At 35.3% G+C, this 22782-nt stretch overlaps 2 protein-coding genes across 3 annotated transcripts; one reads left to right on the plus strand and one right to left on the minus strand.

Moving 5' to 3' along the window:
• Positions 1 to 895: 895 nt before the first annotated feature.
• Positions 896 to 14939, minus strand: LOC128211547 (UV-stimulated scaffold protein A-like). 2 transcript variants are annotated; one of them, XM_052916460.1, is made up of 14 exons: positions 14838 to 14939; positions 13087 to 13210; positions 11638 to 11813; positions 11142 to 11296; positions 10149 to 10269; positions 8512 to 9179; positions 8123 to 8261; positions 7615 to 7689; positions 6278 to 6431; positions 5036 to 5302; positions 3672 to 3870; positions 3021 to 3123; positions 2315 to 2477; positions 896 to 1643 (listed from the first exon to the last, which is right to left on the minus strand). In XM_052916460.1, the coding sequence occupies exons 2-14, from the start codon at positions 13206 to 13208 to the stop codon at positions 1547 to 1549; spliced, it is 2439 nt and encodes an 812-aa protein (XP_052772420.1). In that variant the 5' UTR covers positions 13209 to 13210; positions 14838 to 14939; the 3' UTR covers positions 896 to 1546. The 2 variants fall into 2 exon arrangements, with proteins under 2 accessions (XP_052772420.1, XP_052772419.1); XM_052916459.1 differs by lacking the exon at positions 14838 to 14939 and adding an exon at positions 14631 to 14641.
• On the plus strand, positions 14683 to 21700 carry LOC128211548 (BLOC-1-related complex subunit 7-like). The gene is made up of 5 exons (XM_052916461.1): positions 14683 to 14987; positions 19006 to 19068; positions 19358 to 19401; positions 19636 to 19656; positions 20954 to 21700. The coding sequence occupies exons 1-5, from the start codon at positions 14868 to 14870 to the stop codon at positions 21003 to 21005; spliced, it is 300 nt and encodes a 99-aa protein (XP_052772421.1). The 5' UTR covers positions 14683 to 14867; the 3' UTR covers positions 21006 to 21700.
• The last annotated feature ends 1082 nt before the right edge of the window (positions 21701 to 22782 follow it).

Genomic DNA, 22782 nt, shown 5'->3' on the forward strand with positions numbered 1-22782 from the left:
AACGTATACTTCACTCAAGTGGCTTGGAAACAGTTTTTTCAGCATTTGGATTATCCAAAGAATACTTAACTTAAACTCCATGTGTTTTTATGACTAGAAATAATCTAAAAGTATTGTCTGTCATACACATTTACATACATGTATATATAGGTAAAAAGAATCATTTTTATACTTTAGGTATAAGTTCATATTATTAATTTCTACTTCACTCCTGGCATATTGCAAAAACACAAAGATGTGCCGTTCAATGATCACTATAGTTATCTTGTGATCTTAAGAGAAGACTGTAATTATCTTGTGCTCGTCTGTGAAGACTGTAGTGATCTGTGCTGGTCAGTGAAGACTGTAGTGATCTTGTGCTGGTCAGTGAAGACTGTAGTTATCTTGTGCTGGTCAGTGAAGACTGTAGTGATCTTGTGCTGGTCAATGAAGACTGTAGTTATCTTGTGCTGGTCAGTGAAGACTGTAGTGATCTTGTGCTGGTCAGTGAAGACTGTAGTGATCTTGTGCTGTTCAGTGAAGACTGTAGTTATCTTGTGCTGGTCAGTGAGGACTGAAGTTATCTTGTGCTGGTCAGTGAAGACTGTAGTGATCTTGTGCTGGTCAGTGAAGACTGTTGTTATCTTGTGCTGGTCAGTGAAGACTGTAGTGATCTTGTGCTGGTCAGTGAAGACTGTAGTGATCTTGTGCTGTTCAGTGAAGACTGTAGTTATCTTGTGCTGGTCAGTGAGGATTTTTATACTTTAGGTATAAGTTCATATTATTAATTTCTACTTCACTCCAGGCATATTGCAAAAACACAAAGATGTGCCATTCAATGATCACTATAGTTATCTTGTGATCTTAAGAGAAGACTGTAATTATCTTGTGCTCGTCTGTGAAGACTGTAGTGATCTGTGCTGGTCAGTGAAGACTGTAGTGATCTTGTGCTGGTCAGTGAAGACTGTAGTTATCTTGTGCTGGTCAGTGAAGACTGTAGTGATCTTGTGCTGGTCAATGAAGACTGTAGTGATCTTGTGCTGGTCAGTGAAGACTGTAGTGATCTTGTGCTGTTCAGTGAAGACTGTAGTTATCTTGTGCTGGTCAGTGAGGACTGAAGTTATCTTGTGCTGGTCAGTGAAGACTGTAGTGATCTTGTGCTGGTCAGTGAAGACTGTAGTTATCTTGTGCTGGTCAGTGAAGACTGCAGTGATCTTGTGCTGGTCAGTGAAGACTGTAGTGATCTTGTGCTGTTCAGTGAAGACTGTAGTTATCTTGTGCTGGTCAGTGAGGACTGAAGTTATCTTGTGCTGGTCAGTGAAGACTGTAGTGATCTTGTGCTGGTCAGTGAGGACTGAAGTTATCTTGTGCTGGTCAGTGAAGACTGTAGTGATCTTGTGCTGGTCAGTGAAGACTGAAGTTATCTTGTGCTGGTCAGTGAAGACTGTAGTTATCTTGTGCCATTCAATGAAGGCTGTTATCTTGTGCCATTCAATGAAGGCTATGTTGTTCAGTTCAGACTTTTTTATCTTGTGTTGTTCAGTAAAGACTAGTCATCTTGTGCTGTTCAGTTCAGACTGTAGTTGAACTGGTTGCTGAATTTTTCAGCTAGTTTCTTCATTGAAGCTGCATCTAGGGCGTTGTTCACCTTGCGTAAAGTGGTCCTGAATTAAACAATCCTTTATGGTAATATTCCTAATACACACATCAGAATATGCATTATTTTGAAGTTTCGTACAGTTTTTTTTGACAGTCTTAAAATGCATCTTATCAAAGAACATTTTGCAGAATTGCTCTTTGGGATTCATGAATATTTCTAAGTAAGTATATCATATACTTCGAAACAAAAAGCTAAAAATTCAATTTAGGCAAACTGTATTTCATTTTGCAAGTAAAACATGAAAATTATTTGTGACCAAATTTAAGTATTCAACTGAAATTCTTGATCTAACTCAACCTCGCAGGTTTGTGGCTTAAGTGCCACAAAATACACCAGCTTCGATAGGAAGGTACACACAGTGTTATACTGGACAGATGTTTAGAATGTCATGATGATGTATTACATGAGCTATATTTTACATTTAACCAAGCCTTGTCTCCACTCTCTGACTCTCTTGTAAATAGGTAGCATGGGTTTTGTCAAGATACCATGGATTTATCTAACCAACAAAATAAAACTTTTGACAAATTTGGTGAAGGCCTTACACCACACTATTAATAGAATGTGTCAAAACAGCAAAAGGAGCTGTTTGTCGTAGCTTAATGATAAGATGGCCCATATAAATATACTTATGTTTTATAACATAATAATGGGAATATAAAATAAAATTCCCACCTGTTAAATATCTTAGCCTCCAGTCGTGACCTACTAGTTTCTGTATCTTGAATGTCTGTAAGGTTTGGATACTTCCTCTTCTTTGCCTTTCCTTTCCCCTTGCCCTTACCCTTCCCCCTGGCACCTCCCTCACTGTTGTCGCCATTACTCGTTGAGGCTTCCTCTGTAAGGAGAGGATTGTGGTCATTACTTGTACTTCCATGCTATTCTACAATATGCATTCATATTGAATGCAAGTAAAGCCAATGAAGTTTAAGCAATTAACATTTTAATTGTCATATTTGACATGTTGCTAAATCAAGAAAGCATATTTACTTTTGGTGTCAATGTGAATATTTCGTACTTAATTTAAGTTAATTTAAGTTTGGCAAAGATTGTAGTTCATAGCACCACAGACCTATTAACCTGTTTATTGGTCTGTGAATCTTGTTCAAAAAAATTTCACTTGGAATCTCCAATAAAATTATTGCATTATCTTAACAAAGTTGCAATACTAGAGTAAACGACAATTTTTCGAAATGCAAAAGTTTCAAGAACTGCAGGTTTGTTGAAGAAACATACCCCGGTACTTTTTACTTTTCATTTGCATATTTAGTCTGATGATATTTAAAGTACTTAATAATTTGTGCATCACAGCTGGTCCAAAACCCACAAATCTCCGGGCTTGCAGTTTACATGTAAATACCAACTTCAATGGCTTTAATACCTATTTCTCGATGTATCCTCTCCCTGTTTAGACGATCAATGTCCTCAGCTTCTGTTGGTTGTCCCTCGTTGTCTCGACCAATAACAGGACCATGGAATGGACACTAAAATGTAATTAAATGAACTGAAGAAGTCAATTAAATAGATATATATGTACATGGATTAAATCATACAAATTTACCGGAAAGTACTGTAAAAGCACTGTTGACAGTCCCTCTTTGTATCCATGTATTGTACATGTAGGACCCTGGCATGGAAACTGTAGCATATACAGATGAACTCATAGGCAGTTTACCTTAATTTGATTTAGCTTGATTGTGAAGACGGCTGTAAGCCAGAGTCAAATGTTTCTTAGGTTTAAACCAGTATGAGGTCAGGAGAAATTTTCCTTCTCTTATGAAAGGTAAGCACCCTATAATAATTTTCACCTCTCTTACTTTAGATATATTTATTTTACCATGTTTTACCATTATTTCAAGCATTTTGTTCACATTTCACACAAAATTATTATTTTCTGATGTCTGAAACTACAAAACGTAGACAAGTCCCTCTAATGTTTTATCAAATTCTAATAATTTTGTTTTTTAAAGGTTCCCACCACTTAACTACATCATACTCCTCACATTTCATCAAATGCTAACACATACCCTACCTTGACTCTATCCATGCGTTCACACAGCTTTCCATTGCTCAATGGGGCACGACATTTCCACTTGACTGGTTCAAACTCGCCTGTGTATGTGAACGTTCGCCGTGTAAGGGAGGCAACCTCTTCTGATCCCCCTTGCTCTCCAGTTTCCAGGTCATCAGGGTCGCGCTCAGCTACCCAGAACCGACTCGCATCATCATACCTGCAGAAAATCATTTAAAAAGCATTATGTCTACTGCTGTTATTTTATTTTATTTTGTCAGGTCATTAATAAGTGACGAATGAAGTGTTACTCAAGTGTAATTCATAGGTCATTTTGAAAGGGAAAATATAGCAAACACTGGTTGTGCACACGGCACATAATCTTGGTGTGTCCTTGCATGCGACACGTCTACTTGATATGTCAAAAGTTATTTTAAGATCTGTCTATACATGAGAAAGTTACAGCCCAGACAAGATTACCTATACTCTATGTCCTTAAATATATGCAGCATTCCATAGCAAACAAACACCAAGTGTGACCTTGACCTAAGAGGTAGGGACACAGATCTTGCATGCCTCACATTGTCTTGTTACATGTATGTCAAAAACATGTGGCAAGTTATTTTAAAACCTGTCCATACAAGATGTATCTTTATGCAAGCAAATAGTTCATACAAACCCACAGAACAACCAAGTAACATAGCATTTCTAACATTTCATACCATTAAAGTACGTACAAAAATTTAATAAATAATAGTTTACAAGTGCAGTTAAACTTGACCAAAAACATACTATTTCTTTAGGTTTGCACAAGTGCATTAGACTACTGTGAATTACAGAATCAGAAATGCAGCGTGCAATACAGATTTCTTTCTGGTTTCCATACTTTATGTGTAAGTCATGCAATAATTTACATGACAATTTAACAGGTATGAAAAAGGGTTTAAGCTAAAGGGTTATGGGAGGGTGTTGCACCCTCTCCTTTTTTAAAAGGACATGGAGGACCGCCTGCACCCTCCTGCCTTCAAAGAATTAAATGCTTAGGTTAATCAAATATTTATTTTGTTTTGATTAAAACTTGAAATGTGATTATAAATTCAAACACATGATAAATGTTAAGTAGTTTAAACCTAATACAAGTACATGAAATATTTAAAGCACAATTTCTAACATTTTCTATGCAATTCATTATGATTTAATGATTCACTGCCCGATACAATGTTCCACTTTGTCCCTATTCTGTAGCACCTTGTCCTTTTTAAAATATGGCTAAAACCCTAATGAAATAAAACATATCAATTAAAGTTATATAGTCAATGTAGTAAAACGTTGCTTTATGGTTCCACAGGCAATGAAGACAATATTATTATATTACAATGATGTACCTGACTTTGGCTGCAGGCTTAATTTTATCTGGACTTTCCCAATGTTCGATGTCCACACCAAATGCCACAACAGGAGCTTTCTCTAGCAAACTCTTCTTTTTATCTTTTGTTCCCACACTAGCGTCGACATGACCGGTGGATTCTCCCTCCTCAATAACACAACCTTGCTCTTTCTTAATTGAGTTATGGACTGTGCACTCCTTCTTCAAAGCTGGGATAGCTTTAGTTCCTCTAACCTTTTTCCCTGTTTGTTTGGAGCTGGAAGGTCTGGAATTTTACATGGTTCATCTGCATTACTGTATGCATTTCAAATACAATTAAGTCTTAAAAAAGACAATTTATACAGTACTCATTCTTTGCATGTTTCTGGAATTTTTAGATTATTTTTCCAGTAAAGTAACTAAAGAACTACACACGACGACAGTGCATGAGCTAGCTGAGCGCTTAGTCAGAATGTACAGAAAAATATAAAATCATTGTTTAAAGAAAAGTCTTGACTAATTATACCACAATCATTGCACTTCCAAGAAATATAATTAATGCAAATTCATTTTTAATATTCAGGTTGCATTAAAATGCAATAACATCAGTAAAACCCATATTAAAGAGAGCACTGGTCAATAGAAAATAAGCGTGTTCAGTTCGTTATAATAGTATGCAGAGAATAATCAGTTAAAATATTCAATTATAGGTAGGTGAACTAAAAAAGCAGGTAAAAAAACAAGCATAACCTCTATTATTGTATACTTTCCCATGATAAGTTCAAAACAGTTCAATGACACAAATTAAACAAAAGCACAGCTGGCAGATGCCACATCCATCTATTGTTTCAGTTGAAGACAGAACTTCAGTATTAATGAGACATTATACAAACCAGAGTAAAAAATCAGTCCGATTTTTTTTCCATTTTTTTTTTATAATTGTTTCAAAAAGGCTTAGTTAATAGAATATAATAATAAAAATACACATTCCTTGTTTGTCTTTCACACATTCCCGAATACCCCCAATTTCCAGTGGTAATATTTGAACATAGTTTCAGGTGGATATCATTATTAATGATGTTTTAGTTATTGCTATGTTTTGCATGTAGACACTGCGAAAAACAACATCACCAAGGTAACCACCACATTACCAAGGTAACCACCACATTACCAAGGTAACCACCACATTACCATTTTTCTTAAGATAAAACAGACGAGCTAAAGATATAAGACAGTTTGTTGTTAGTTTTTTTATATTTACCTTGGAATATGTGAACCACCAGCTCCAGCAGTTGAAGTTCCTGGTTGCACATCATAAGTACCACTCTGATCCTGGTCTAGCCACTTGAGAGCGGCCTGTTTCGACTTAGATGGTCTTCCTCGCCGCTTGGTCGGCTTGGCAGTGCTTGACATAGCTGGAATTGTAGAGTCAACTTTGTGACATAAATATTTAAAGCTGCACTCACAGATTGACAGTTTTGACAATTTATTAATTAATTTTCTCAGAATCAGGTGTTTTTGGCATCAATGCCTTCAATGCAGTCATATAAGATTACTCACAACAGAACAGATCTCAATATTTCGAAAAACACCCAAAATTGCAATTTTCCTCAAGTGTTAGTAATGTTTATGCCATAAAACATCAAAATTTTCGACCAAAGATATAAAAAAACAGAAATCTAATCTTGAGTCAGCCTTCTTTTATCTCTGGTTTCCAGACATAATGGCAAAAATGGGTCATTCCAAGACAAAAAATAAAAAAAAGTTGTCAAAACGGTCAATCTGTGAGAGTGAAGGTTAAGGTATCAACATATATGTCAGATATAGCTTGTTCATTGTCAGTGCTAACATGAGTTGAGTAATTATATCCATGTTAAAGGTACTCTTTCATGGTTTCATAGTTACTGCAATCATTAAAGTTAAAGCACACTGCCGATGACAATATTAAGTCCAAGATTAAAACAATACCTCCACTTTATTTCTTCCCACATCAAACACGCTAAAGAAGTTTAAAATTAAACTCATCTTAACTTTCACAGCAGTGAAAAGTTTTTGAAATATATTGAAAAGGCAAAGGACTAAGTGCTCTAAAAGGTACTCACTCATGTTTTTTTAAAATGCACTTTTTATTGTATGGTGAAATAACGTGTGGCAAATCATTAGGAGTGTTTAAACTAAGATACCTAAAGCAGGAACCCTTCAGCAAATGTTGATATTTGTTCAAACATCTTTAAAGACCACAAGTTTTAGCAATGCCCATAATCACTTAATTACAGCTATGTTGTTGCATGATTGATTGATTGACATTATCACATGACGTTTTCAATGTTTTATTCAGAGGTCAAAATATCTACCAGTTTTAAAAGGTCTCGGTGGCCTTATGGTCTTGGGGTTGACTTTTTAATTTATTTTTTCTTGGCTTTACTGGCGTGGGTTGGTTAAAACCACTTTAACTATTTTTTTCTGCAATTTCGATATCATAGACTAAAAAAAAGATGTATTTTTAGATGCAATACTAGGAAAACTAAGTTTTGGTCCAATAACATGAGCGAGTACCTTTAAACTAGACAACCATATAAATCAGTGACAATACCATACCGGCCTCCAACTTGACATGTTCCGGAATATCCTCTTCATAACCGTCCTTGTCCGGGACATCCTCAAACTCAGAATCTGAAACAAGAATATTTCTTGGCTTGAATGAGAATGTGAAGAAGTTACCTGATTTTTGTCGATTAACAAAACATGTCCATAGGTTGCCAGGGTAGCACTGATAGGATTTAATTGCTGCACTCAGTAAGTAGGGTCAATGTTCAACTTGAAAATATTAGTTTTGAGCTTACATTGGGATTTAAAAAGCAGTTGAAAAATTATTTTCATAAAAAAAAATGAAATCATAGTAACTGACAGCCATTTTATTTAAGGGACAATTTTATTGCTGGACATATCATAAGATGAAGATCTTCATCGTGATATTACGTCAATGTCACAAATATCAAAAAACTCTTTAGGCATTCCAATTTCAAAAACGGTAATACAATTTGTCCATAAATACGATGGGGAAATATAATGGAGATTGTGAGAAAAATGGAGTAAGAAGGATTACCTGAATCCTCCTCCTCTACTGCACGTCGTGCAGCCTTTATTTCCAACTCCACACACTTTTTCACCACTGTTTCCAAACGAACCCGCAAATCAAGCAGCTGATCTATATGAACCTTGTCACCCTTGTTTTCAGTTAACGTCTGGAATTATAAGTACATTTATGTCATCTCATGTTCCAATATGTTTTACATATATTCATTCTGGCAAAATAAGCAAATTTTCCATATGATTATCTCGAACAAAGCTTTAAATGCTACTGTATACGTCAAATGTAATGCTCATTTCTAACAATTTCTTCACAGATATATGGTAACAACATACCAGTACAATGGAATATGGAACTATTATTTCATTCTAATAAAACCTTGTTAAGCTGATGCAAGCACTTACCTCTACCCATTTCTTCACTTTAGGCAGAAATCTGTTCTTGATGAGGCGGTATTTACCTCTAACATCTTCAATAATGTCTTTATTATCTTCTGTCTCTTCCACTCTCGGCTCACTTACCCCACCCACATTTATAGTCAATGAAAAGTTGTGATTAAACAGCCCGTGTTGTTGGGAAAAGCCATCACTGTCTGCAGTGTCTTCATTATCACTTTCTTTTTCATATTCACTATTCCCGACGGTCTTTATCGGTTCATCCTGACAATGTTTGCATGTTTTCTTTGATATGTCTCTTCCCTGAGAAATTACTGAGAACTCTTCTATATGATCAATTTTACTACCACACTTACATAAACTTTGCAAAAAATCTTCCCCTACATTTTCACCATCACAGTCTGATTTCTGATCACATAGTTTTGACTTTTGTGAGTCTTCATTAGATGGAGCATTTGATAACGTCTGTGATGATAACTTAAAGCTATTTTCCAATGAGTTTGATTCTGATGATATAACTTTCTGGTTGTTGCTTGATGATGTTATTGATGATGTCACTTCCTGTTCACTGCTTGTTTCCATGGCAACTGGTATAAAGAACTGGTCAGGCGTGGGCATAAGAAGTTCAAGGCCATTCTCAACCTCTGTTACACACAGCTCTATATCTTCTTGTAAGTCTGAAAAATAATTCATACATGTATATGCATTTTATGATAATAATCTGCCACATAGCACATATGATAATATATAGTCTGCTAAAGCTACACTCACTCCAAGCCTGCTTAACACAAAGCACCCTGGATTAAAGCAGAACATCCCAGATCAAGAGATATCTTGATCTGGGGTGGGTCGGGTGATACTGGGTATAATTTAGGATCCAATGCAGATCCAAGACAGATCTGATCACTGATCAGCCATATCTCAGTCCTAGACAGTCCAGAAGGTCTGTGGGACTGGGGCTCAAGCAGATTATGGCATTCTTTACAAAATACCAGCTATAATGTAGTGAAGCAGTTTGGTTTTAGCAAAAGAGCTATGGAAGGACGCTGCACCCTATCCTTCTTAATTAGAACCTTCTGCCCTCATGGATACCAGTATGAGCAGTCTTCTGCCTGCTTGATTCAGTCTGTCAACTTTTTATTAAAGCTTAAAATAAGATTACATGCACATAAAGACTTACATATTCTACCTAATATTACTTCAAATGATCACGATTCCTAATATATTTGGTCATTTTCATACTGTTCAAGTTCTTCCCAGCTAGATATAATGTGCCCCCTACTCCCTCAGCACCAAGTCCCTCTTCTGCAGCCTCTTGTCCTTTTTAAATCCCGGATTAAACCCTAGTGCTGGTATCCTAACTGTTTCAGATTTTATAAAAGACAAACAATGGATATTTGTCTCTTCTTGAACCATGACTTCCATTTGATAGTAAAGAGGCATTTTGAAAATAATTGTGTAAGATATTGTACCTGAAACAAGACCACTGCCTATGAGTGGATAGCAATTGGCTTTGAAAACAATTTAAAGGAAACACTTCAGAAAGTTGACATTCATTAAGAGATGACAACAGCTTGTAAGCATCTAAAAAAACCTAACAAATTAGTGAATGCAAGATTGATCTTAAAACAAACCCATCAGCCCACCTGACATTTGGTTGGTTACTTTCGCCAGCCTATCTTGCCTGGCCACCTCCAGTTTTCTCTCTGTTTCCTCCTGTTTGCGGCGCTCTAGGGCTACATCTGCCGCTACACCTTCAAACTCAACCTACACGACAGAATTATATATGGTGTAAAGCTCATAGTGAATTTAATGGTTAATCTCAAATTCATCTCTGTGACTTTTCCTTTTGATTAAGAGCAATGCAAGCTTGTCAACATATGGAAAAAAGCTAATTATTTCAAAACTTTGCACTTAATATAAGAGGCTGGAGTTGATCAAATTATCTTTCAGTTAAAAAGGTGAATGCCCTAACCAGAATGTTTATTATATTATGCTCAAGCCTGGTGGCCTTGTATGACTTTCAGTGTGTTCTCAGGAACATACAACAAATGGCTGACATGTACAAAGGTTTATGTTTTTCATGCCAAAGTTATACAAGACAATGTATCAGACATCTAAGTCTAAAAATACCAAATATGCCAGAATGTCTCCAATAGCTAACAAGCTGCAACTAACCTTTTTACCAGAAACTTATGCACCAGTCAATTGTAACCACGGCCCCCCAGGTCCGGGGGTATATCGGGGATAGCGGGGGAAATGGGCCGTGTTTTTACCTTCCAGGTGGCCCCGCAGTGCCGGGTGAATGTGGTGGTTTTGTCTATGCGCCAAGTATAGCTGGGAATGGGCCTTACCTAGGGTCCCTGGGGTGCGGGGGCATTTGGCAGGGGTTTTACCAGCAGTTCGTCCGCGCAGGGTGGGGATTCTGCCGGGCTTGGCTGGACCAAAAGTCAAAGTCCCCGCTATTCCCCGGACCTGGGGGGGCTGTGGTTACAATTGACTGGTGCATTATATCCAAGTGAAAACTCTTTGTTTGTAGACATATCAATTCCGATGCCATAGTATAAAATGATTTAAATAATTATTTCAAGTAGTAATATAGACTCCCTGAATCTTTTGAAGTGATTATCTGTACTCACCTGTTTACATGTTTTAAGGAACTCATATCCAAGAGCCAGCTTCTTGTATGCAGGCCCATATTTATCATGCCAAAGATAGACCGTTTTTATAGCCAGTTCTTTCATCTTCATAGCCACAGCTTTTGGGGCAGGTAGGCAAACTAGCTTATTGAGACCTTAAACAATACAGTAATAGTGAAATCAGTCTAACTGGCCAACACATATATCAGCATTAAAAATAAAATGAACAATTCTGAATAGAAAAAGGAGGTTAAGTGTTATTACATTTTGTTTCTCAAGATTGATCATTGGTATAGTTACTCTAGCAATTCTATAAAGCAATTAAAATGTTAAAAAAAGCATTATATCAACAAACTTTGTTTGCTAATCCCCCAAAATGTTTAATAATGATCCTTAATTTACATAATGGAATGGGAAGCGTTAAATGTTTTTTAAACTTGTGCACAACTGCCTCATCGCACCAATACAGATTATAATAACAAACTATATATCATACCTGTAGTGAGGTCTATGAAAGTCTGGAGGTCTTCTATGATCAGTTCACGGAACACATGAGATCTATGGAACAGCTCATCCACCATTTGACAGACGGACAGACGAACCTCGGCATGCTTTATATGCAACTGCTGCATCAGCAGTTCAAATGCATGGTTGACATATGCATCTGATGTCCTGTAAATATACAAAAATATTATATTTAACACATTGATATGAACACTAATACAGGCTGCCAATGTTACATGAACAATAAAACACTAAAAGGCTACACTCATTCACAAGCTTCCCATCAGTTATGATTTGTAAATAATATATTAAGCTTACCAACTAAAAGCCACTCTTAAATAGAATAGTTCTAATAAAGCCTAAAAATAAATTCTGATCCTAGTAGGTTTTTTTACCACTGACCAAAGGTTTTTACTGCACAAAAATTAAAAAGGCATTTTTATTGATCTCTAGCCTGTTCTGATAATTATATTTTAGTCTTGTTCAAGCTTAGTCTAAGTCACTGAGAAACAAATGTTTCCGTTTCCGGTATGAATATGTAAACATGGAAACAAGTTTTTACTAGCCATTTTTGAAATGAACAAAGATTGACAACAATAACGCAAATAAAATGCCTATAAAAAACACATTGAGTGTTAATGATATGTACAGAAAAGTACCTAAAAAACAACAACCCCAAACTACTGACCCATTATTTTTCAGCATGTAACAGGAAACAGACATATTTTTGTTTTGGCTTTTTAGAAACTTTTGCATTTAATTTAATAAGTCATACAACAATTCTGACTTCAATTGCCTTGTAGGTTACACACCACCATTGTTATTCCCTATGTAATTCAATGTAAAATTATAATTTTCCGACAACATTTAAAGGCATTTCGAGCGAATGCAGGCTATGATAACCACATATATTCTTAAAGTACAAGCTTTAAATTACCTTTTAAGCCAATAAAAAAGGGGGGTCAAGTTATTCCTAAGAAAAATCACTCCACTTGAAAAACAAACTCTAAAAATTGCACCGTCCGCCATGACAGATCTTCCAAAATGACTTTTCAACTATAGGGCAGAGGTTTAGGCTTTAATCTCTACTCTAAATGATAAATCAAGCAAGAATAGATACTTAAGGTATAAAAGTTTCAGCAATAATGATAATTTTGATTTACAGTGTATTGAGCATGTGAAAACATGTCTATCAATCATAAGAACATTTTTTTTTATTGAGAATTTTCCACACAATGGAAGTACATATGACGTAATGGTGACGTCATTCCTTGTACAGTCAACAAAAAAAATGAAATGGCATATGTAATGAAACTTAAACTGCTCATGATCTCTTTCAAAACATATATATTATATTTAAATATTTACCTACAGTTAACTCTTACGTATAAATTGCTATCTGGATCTTTTATAAAGTAAAACAAAAATTATTTATCATTACCTGCATAGCTTTTTGAACTTTTTCATCACCTCTTGGTTGAGGATTGGCTTCCCTGATGTGGAGAGAAGCTCAACCAGGCCCTTCATCTGTTTACATACAGTCTCATCTAGCTCCTCACTCATGGCTACAAGAACAATAGGCTGAGAGTTTTACCGTTCAGTATTTATCATAATATGTAAATGCTAACAGTAAATTTTATAAAATTCTTTAAATCATACATGTAAAAACAAGTAGAAGATAAGCATAAGGTTAACAACTTTTGCAAGTTGAAAACCTAAGAACACGCTTTAATTTGTCATAGTAATGGCCACTGGAACAAGTTTATTATGGTAATTAAAAGGGATTTCTCCCTTTCTATATATATATATATCTTAAAATATGATTTCTTGTGATTTAGTAGTACTACTTTTTAAAGTTCCCCTATGTTTATAAATATTCTAAGGTACATTTATGCCTTCATTATTAGTGATAATTGGGGATGATAGCATGTGTGTACTGTTTGGTAAGTACGTGCCCTGTCCCTATGGTTTCAGGGACTCTTTTAGTCCATATAAACAGCCGCTTCAGAGTCTTTGATAATTTTTGTGTTGGCGACTCTTCGCGTCCATATACCACTTGTTGTTTTCCTAGCCAAGATCCCAGCGCTAAGTATATTTAGCGCAAATATAACGCGCACCTGTTCCAGTTAAACTCCACTAATAAAATGCGCATTTGAAATCGGGTAGTCTTCAGTTAAGGGCATCAATATTTGATAAAAATGTGAACACATATAAATAAGGTTTATTAAAAGCTTTAATAAAACAAATACATTTATATCTATATACTAATCAGGAAAACAGTCGAAAAAAAATCAACCTTATGAATAATGTATCAAGATTATCGATGTCCCAACAGGGGAGGTCACTGCGTAGGATAAATATACTAATAGTGGCTAACCCAATATGGCAGTGAAAAGTTGACAGAAGCCGATCAGCGTCAGTTTATCATGGAAAACTTAAGTTATAAATAAAAGGTATTAACCATTATATCATTTATGTGTCCCTTTTATGTTTTCTTTTAACAATTCAGTGTTGTTGTAATGTAATAGTCTAATATTTTATTTTACACTGGTATACATAAATCGACTTGTGGCGTTATAGGGAACACATTAAATATCCAAATGTTAAAAAACGTTCCCTAAACGCGCATTATTGTGGCTAGGACTCTTTCAGACACTGTCCTTATAAGGCATCTTAGGTGTTCCGAAAATTTTGATTTCCTTTGGTTAGTAGGACAACTGTACTGTTATGATGTTAAGGTATGCAGAGATCAAATAAAATTTTAATTACTCTTAAACAGTGCAGTTGGGCTGTCCGATTAGAATGTAATGTCCGAATTTGTTACACTTGTGTTACAGCTTGTAAAATGCTTTATTTACACAATAACTGGACTTTTTATTTTTTTTGAATGAAAAACGGGATCTTATGTAAGTATTTTTATTTCTTAAAAACTAATCAGTACACTAAATGATTAAAAAAACATATTTCATATATTACAATGGTTACCTGCAACCGGTGTCGACATTTATCTAATTTATAAACATTACCGTTTCTGGACTTGATTCATTAATGAACGTGCCCAAATTATTTTAAGCAATTGTTTAGTAAAAACTTTCACAGCATATTTTTTCAGAAAAACTCGCGTACTTATATCAATCATTGAAAGTTATAAGGAAAATAACTTTAAACAAAACATCAAACAGAACGGTGTACCAGTTTAAGATCTCGCCAATCAAAGCAACCATGAGTTCCTCCAGCTGGAATCAGGAAACAAAACTAAAATTGAAAGAAAAAGTAACAGCAAATGTCAACGATCTTGGATCCCTTGTTCGACATGTTATCCGTTCATCTAAAAGCAACGAGGTCTGTTCATAGCATATAGAATAGACGAACTTATCTTAATGTATTCACGTTCCATTGAAGGTTAGGTTATACTATTCATCAGTTCATGTATTTAGGAACCTGGGCAAATAGACCCCAAGTTCAACAGCCCCCAAGTCAAAACGCCCCCATTTTGGTCAAATAGCCCCTACACTTTTGGTCAAATGGCCCCCACCTGGAAAAAATGGTCAGAACGCCCCCAATTTGGTTGAAAGGCCCTCATTTTGGTCAAAGAGCCCCCACTCCTTTATTATTTGAAATTATATTTGAAGGTAAGTTGTAATATTTTTAAGATATATTGCAATTACATAATCGCTAATCAAACATTTATAAACTGATTTCAAGACATAACATTGTTGACAATTAAAATGTTTTAAAATATATTAAAAATAATCTGCACATATTAAAGATTTATTAATTAGAAAAGATTATCACTGTGTGCAATAATCATATAAATGTGAACGCATATGTTTGAAACATAGATAATATGCTAAAATAGTAATTAATTAAGCACAATATGAATAATGTTTGCTAAGCCCCAATATAATTATGTACTCGTAATCTTTTTGTCATAAATTCGTGAAATAAGTTAAGAAAAACATAAAACTACACTTGCTTGCATTTATTTATTAGGCCAAATAAAAAAATAGGTCTGTTTCAGGTTACCCGACCGACCCTATTTTTTCCCGCCGATCCTAACCTATTTTTTCCCTGATAAAAATGTGACTTGGGTATGAAAAGCATTTGTTACGAAATGTATGTACGTAAAGTTGACAATATTAGAGTTGGATTTCAAAATGTATTGACCGTACAGTACACTCAACGAGTGAGACCCACTTTCCTCGCTCACTCCGAGGGATAAAGTCGATGATCGCGTGTTTCCTCCGAGGGTAAAACTGTTGCCCTCGCTAAAATCCCCCCGAGTTCCTCCGAGTGGCTGGCTTACCGCCGAGTTTAATATGAACGATAGCGTTGAGAATCGTCAGATTTTATGATCCCGCGGCGGAACTCCGAGTCTAATCAGATAAGCAAGAAATCATTCTTGTTTAGAAGTTATTTATTTTTATGCTTATGCACATTGTTAAGCGTAAAAGTTCTTACATGTACCAACGTTTAATTTGTATTTATGTCCGTAAAAGCCAATTGAATATTGTCTTGAATTATAAACATTGAATCATTAATGTATATCCACTAAGTTATTGCATCATAAAGCAGCCGACTATTTACACGATTCTGAACCATGACCTTTCCACAGAAAACGAGGCAAGAAGGCCCATGCGCTGTGAACTTTGAACGAGTGTTTGACCTCCTGATTTTCCGAAAATGTGTAACCTAGAATTTCTCGGAAGAAATGTGTTTATCAGTCATTAGAAAACACGTTTATAAGATGCATGTGCAACTAGTGAAATACAACTGCATTCTTGTGGTAAGCTAACTTCATGCAAAACAGGCAGAGGGAAAAGAATAATAGCAAGTTACTGGAGCCATCGTAAACTGTTAAAAATTTTAATAAAATAAATATAACTTTAGCGTAGATTCTTATCTAGTGTCCGCAGAGTTTCGCGGAGTTAACCCCTCCGAGGAACGCCGAGTTTGTTATTCTTCGGTCGACTTATCACCCTCCGAGGGCCTTAAATTCAAACTCTGAGGAAAGCGGACAGTCCATAAAATCATTGTGTTGGCCGTGATAGCAAAAATCCACGGAGGGAAACGGAAAGTGGGTCTAACTCGTTGAGTGTACTGTACTTCACCTTAGAGTTCGGACACCTTAAAATAATTAATTTTTCGCTCTCCGAATTCATAGAAAATTACCATTTTTACATTTTATCTACATGTATGGTAAACCTGCCTTTTTTCTTCATGTCTGCATTATACCACTTATTAATTTATCCGTAGTTATCAATGGTTATTACGCCTATAAGTGTAACTCCTTCATCAAGTTAATTAAATCCCATTCAACACCATTTTATACATGCATTGAAAAGAATAAACACCTTTTATCGGCTTCAGATCAAACAGTCACATTGTGTGACGTCACATAACTCTCAGTTATACCCACGAGGATCTCATGGAAAACATGGATATTGTTATGCAGGATTAATGTGTCTGGGTGGTATTTTCGATTGTAACTTAAGTATTGCATTTCTAACTTTAATTCATCACATTAAATAGTTACCTGTATCATTGAATGCGTTGACTTTTATTGTTCTATTGATGTTACAATGAGTATTACTCTACGGTTATTGCTTCATAAAGTCTATATTAAAAGTGTGGAACATTACAAGTTTCAAAGTTTATTGGCGGATCGTTTTGCAAACATGTCATGTCTGTCTTTTCTTAATGTCTTGATTGCTCTTGTTGTTTCTTTAATCCTCCATTAAATATATTACACATCCTTTTCAACAGGCAATAAATCGTTTAGGATGGGTAGTAACTAACTAATTTGTCACAGTGATGTATACGGTTTGGGTAATCTAGCCAGGCATTGTAACGATAAAGATCAATAATTTTTGTCTGTGAGACTTAGTAATGCACCAGTCAATTGTAACCACGGCTCCCCAGGTCCGGGGAATAGCCGGGACTTTGACTTTCGGCCCAGCCAACCCCGGGTAAAATCCCCGCCCTGCGGGGACGAACTGATGGTTAAAACCCGGCCAAATGCCCCCCCCCCCCCAGTGACTCTATATAAGGCCCAATCTTCGCTAAATCTGGCGCTATGACAAAACCACCGTGGTTACCCGGCCCTGCGGGGGCACCTGGAAAGTAAAACCACGGCCCTTTTCCTCGGTTATCCCCCGGACCTGGGGGGCGGGGGCGTCGTTACAATTGACTGGTGCATAATTGTAAAAATTACAATCGATGTCCTTTGGGTGTCTGAAAATTAGTTACTTAAAATAAATTATTTTTGAAAATAATAATGGATGTCCGAATTTTTAGATTGTCCGAACTCTAAGGTGAATTACGGGTAGTTTGTGCTTGTGTGGCAGGTATATTTCAATTCTTGAACTATATTTTCTTGTCAGATACAAATGTGTCAGATACTGACTTTCGGATTGATATGTCAGTGCAATTTTGGCAATAAAACCTGCATGTTACTTGTTCTTCAAACCTGAACCCCCAGGTCCTCTTGACAGCATTGAGGTTTCCTTAGCTGATGGCTTATATGGTAAATTTGCTGTCCCACTCTTCATGTAATTATGTTACAGGGAGGTTAGCATTCTACAGAGGGTGATTGAAAGCAAAAGGGTGCATAAAGAAAAGTAAAACCATTCCTGGAAAGTCTTAAATAATAGCAGAGTGGTGTACCATAACTTAATTGAAATCCAACCATCATTGTCAAAGTATTTAACCAGACAAATAAAGAATGTTTCCTTTGAAGTATGGAACATGCTTAAAAACTACTGATAAACCTTAAATTGATGACTTTTATTTTTGTTACTTTCTGAGTCAACAGTTACTGAAATCAATATATCAAAAAAAAAATATATAAAAAAACACCTGAAACGCACCTATTTTTTTATTTGGCCTTAGTTTTACTTTGTAAAGATGCTGTATAGTATACGACGTAGCGAGTACAAATTAGTCTATCTATTAGAGTAAATTCTACATGTTGTATAAAGAAAAAAGTTGAATTTGAAAATTATCTTATACAAACACCATACCAATTTTAAATATCATCAAAAAAAAAAAAAAAGTGGGGACGTTTCTTGGGGGCTATTAAAGTATTTGACTAATTTTGAAATGTGAGTGGGGGCTATTTGACCAAAATGGGGGCTATTTGACTTTGGGGCTATTTGACTAGGAAGCGTGTAACACAAACAGGGGTTTCCCCCTAAATTTCTGATGTTAAAATCTTGCTTTATATTCGCTGAAAATACAGGAAATTGCACCATATATACACTACAGTACACTACTCATACTCCAGGTCATAATGTCTTATTATTTGACAAGATTAAATAAATAACAACAAAAAGTTGAAGAATAATTATTTTTATTTCAGTTACTGAGTCAAGCTGCCAAAAATTTCTCTTCACAAGAGTCATTCATCCATAACTCTTCAGAGGTGAGTAGTAATTGTTAGGATACATGTATGTCTCTATGACAAATGTTAAAGTCCATTGGTCTATTGTCTTGATGATGATAGCCTGCCAAACAGTTCATACAAATTGCCATTTATAATTAAAATATATCATGAAGCTTATTTTGCGATAATTGCCTTTGCATTTCAAAATCTACTACTCTTGGCACTCATTTGATTATATACCTGAATTTAACCTTCTAATAAAATATTGATTTTTATGCTAGTAGGATACCCGTATTACCTATATTATTAATACTTCATTTTTTTGCAGACATTAAAAAAGATGAACCTGATTAAAACCCAGTTTGAATATCAGTAAGTACAAATGTGTTATACATGACAATTTAAGTTGTCATGATAATTCAAATAGTTATATCATTATTATTCATTATTTTTTTTATTAATATTATTTATTATTATTATTATTTTTATTATTATTATTATTGTTATTATTTTTTCACAATATCCCCTGTATAATGCTTCAATGTCAGTGACAGATGTTATATCCATTTATTGCATTGTAAAGGATTTTTTTCTCTTATTTTGCAGACAAACCGCCATTGAAAGAAGGTAGCACTACTAATGATATATAATTTTAAATCTTAATTATTTTTTATATATATTTTATATTATGCCCCCCTTCGAAGAAGAGGTGTATATTCCTTTGCACATGTTGGTCAGTCGGTAGGTAGGTAGGTCGGTAGACCAAAGCTTCTCTGAGTGATAACTCGACAATGCCTAGACCTTTGGTCATCACTCTTGACATGGAAGCTGGGCCTGACCAGTAGATGACTTCTATTGATTTAAGGGGTCATCGGGTCCAAGGCCAAGGTCACAGTGACCTTTACTGATAAAAGGTTGTCAAGAGGGATAACTCGACAATACCTGCACCCATGGCCCTCAAACTTGACTTGGAGGTAGGGCCTGACCTGTAGATTACCCTGTTTGATTTTAGGGGTCAGCAAGTCAAAGGTCATGGTCCCAGTGACCTTGAATGCATAATGCTTGTCTGTGTGATAACTTGACAATGCCTGCACCCATGACCCTATACTTGACATTTAGTTTTTGGTGACCAGTTGATGACTCCTATGGAGTTTGAGCTTATAGACTCAAAGGTCATGGTCATAACTCATATTCATCATTTAAATTTTGTCATATTTACTTTTTCCCTGCTGCTTAGAGGATACATTTTATCTGCAAATATCAGTCATCATCTGAACATGATTAAAACATGTACCTACTATCCTCACACTTTGAATGGTCATAATCTTAAAACTGCCTTAAAGGCATCCAATGTCAATGACAAATCAGCTGTCATTTCGATCCATGCATATTTCATTCAATTGTCCAAATAATCCTGACAACATGGCGCTCGGGGGGGGGGGATGTTTGAGAAACATCTCTTGTTATTTATATAATAATGATAATTTATATATTTCATAATGATAATTTATATATTTCATAATATAAATGCTTTCACTAATACTACCATCCCTATAATACAAACCATGTAACAGTATTTTTGGCTGATTTATCATATTAAAATTCATTGTCTTATGTGCATAATATCCCATACAATCCTATTCAATACTTTGTCATCAAATCAATAAAACATTGTTTACTGAAATAACAATATTTTCAAATTCAAAAAGCAGTGTATGATTAAATAAAACCTATATATTTCAATAACTCAGTCATGGAAATTGGACTATTAGATGAAGAAAACCCAATTCTTACAGTTGTGCTTGCCTAAAAACATCACAAGTCCTATATAAAATTCCATATTTAAACTAGACCTGACAGCATTTTATCAGTGCAGGGCTTTTGCTAATTTCGAAGACTGATGCATGCTATTTGTGATTTTCAGTGTGGCTAGTCTAGAAGAAATACAAGACCAGCTGAAGACACTGCAAAGATGACAGCTCCTTCATAATTTGCTGCTTAAAGACATGTTTATGTACCCTTTACTGTGTGTGTGATGAAAGGGGCACATTAGAATGATCACAAGTGACTATTGTTAACTGCAGAGAGTTCAAATTCAAATTATTTACGCTATTTTATCAAATGGGTGAATGAATCAAGTGCAATATATTTCCATATCATAGCTGCATGTATTTTCATTTTATTTCATTAAGAAGTGGTAATTGGATGCAATTGCGAATTCAAGGGGTGGGGTGGGGGCCACCCGGCACATGCCTCCATTAAATCATCCAAGTTTACTTTGTATGTTAATATTGAAGACACTTTTTTTTTAAATAAAATACGCTCAAAATGCATTTTTTTCTCCCAAGAAATTGTTCAAATTTTCTTGGGGGAGAACCCAACACCTCTGCCTACATTTTAAACCCTTTTAATTTCGGGTTTGAGAGAGGGGAGAATGTCAAAAGGTTTTGCCCCCTAAGTTACGCCCCCTCTTATGTCAATTCCTGGAACTGCCCTTGGGATGAGTAAATTGTTAGAATAGTATTTATATTTTATATATACTCATAAGAATAAGCTGAGATTTGTTTATTATAATATTAATGATACCAAATTAATTAAAAAAAGTGTTAGAATAATTAACTGGAGAAAGTATGAATACTTGTAATTGCTTGTTTACTAAGGCAAACAAAAACATTTGTAATTTCAAAGACTGATCAATACTGTGCATAAATTAGCTTCTATTTTTTTTGCAACAAAACTTATGCTTAATAGGAGAAATACATGGCTAATGAAACTTAAACAATAATGTTTTATGTAAAGTGCATATTATCTATGAAATATTTCATCTGATAACTTATATAATATCTTTTATGTTGATACATTTTAAATCAAGGTTGCAGATGTTTGTCCTTCTGCTATAGTATATTTGTTGTCTTTTTATGTTTTAATTATTTGTAAGTATCATTTGTATGTTCATTGAAAAATATACACTTTTGTATATATACGTTTTGCTTCCCCTTTTGAGGAATGAAAAATATATATCTACACAATGCTAGCTTTTGGTCATTATTTTGTGCCTGATTTTGGCGTATTCCTGTGTGGGCGTATTCCTGGTGGAACTAAAAGTGTGCCGATGAGTGTGGGCGTATTCCTGTTGGAACTAAAAGTGTGCCGATGAGTGTGGGCGTATTCCTGTTGGAACTAAAAGTGTGCTGATGAGTGTGGGCGTATTCCTGTGTGGGCGTATTCCTGTTGGAACTAAAAGTGTGCCGATGAGTGTGGGCGCATTCCAGTTTGTACTATTGTAAGGAAACAAGCTAATTGTATAAAAAAAATCATGAATTTACATAACCTGTTTTGGTAATGACAAGGACTTATTGGTTATAGTTTAAGGATTAATTTTTGGAATCGATTTTTATTGCCTGTGAACAGAATTGTAAACAAGAGATCCATGATGGCCCTAGATGGTCTAAACTGTTGGGCGGGGATAAATTTGACACAAGGGTCAGGATTTGAAGAAAACTTTATAGAAGTCTACTATAAGCAGACGTGTAAGCCCCTTCCAAGACTTGTCAGTAGCCTGGCAGTGTTTTGTTACATGTAGTAGTTTTTGACATTGGGTAGAAAATGTAGCCTCTAAATAGTTTACAAGGCTTTTCAATACTAGGGCCCTGTGACCTAGTTTTTGACCCCAAATGACCCATCATCAAATGACATAGAAATCATCGAAACAACCTTTCTAACAAATTTCAAGATTATTTGGGCGGAAATGTA

The sequence above is a fragment of the Mya arenaria genome, chromosome 12 (assembly GCF_026914265.1).
Source record: "Mya arenaria isolate MELC-2E11 chromosome 12, ASM2691426v1".
Classification (NCBI taxonomy): Eukaryota; Metazoa; Mollusca; class Bivalvia; order Myida; family Myidae; genus Mya; species Mya arenaria.

Excerpts from the sequence above, each read along its gene's own strand:
- LOC128211547 (XM_052916460.1), bottom strand. The coding sequence starts at position 13,208 with ATGAGTGAGGAGCTAGATGAGACTGTATGTAAACAGATGAAGGGCCTG. Across the intron at positions 11,297-11,637 it reads TTTCATAGACCTCACTACAG|GTCTCAATAAGCTAGTTTGC; the intron begins GTATGATATATA and ends GTATTGTTTAAG. Across the intron at positions 5,303-6,277 it reads GGTGGTTCACATATTCCAAG|ACCTTCCAGCTCCAAACAAA; the intron begins GTAAATATAAAA and ends GTAAAATTCCAG.
- LOC128211548 (XM_052916461.1), top strand. The coding sequence starts at position 14,868 with ATGAGTTCCTCCAGCTGGAATCAGGAAACAAAACTAAAATTGAAAGAA. Across the intron at positions 14,988-19,005 it reads GTTCATCTAAAAGCAACGAG|TTACTGAGTCAAGCTGCCAA; the intron begins GTCTGTTCATAG and ends TTTTTATTTCAG. Across the intron at positions 19,402-19,635 it reads AAAACCCAGTTTGAATATCA|ACAAACCGCCATTGAAAGAA; the intron begins GTAAGTACAAAT and ends CTTATTTTGCAG.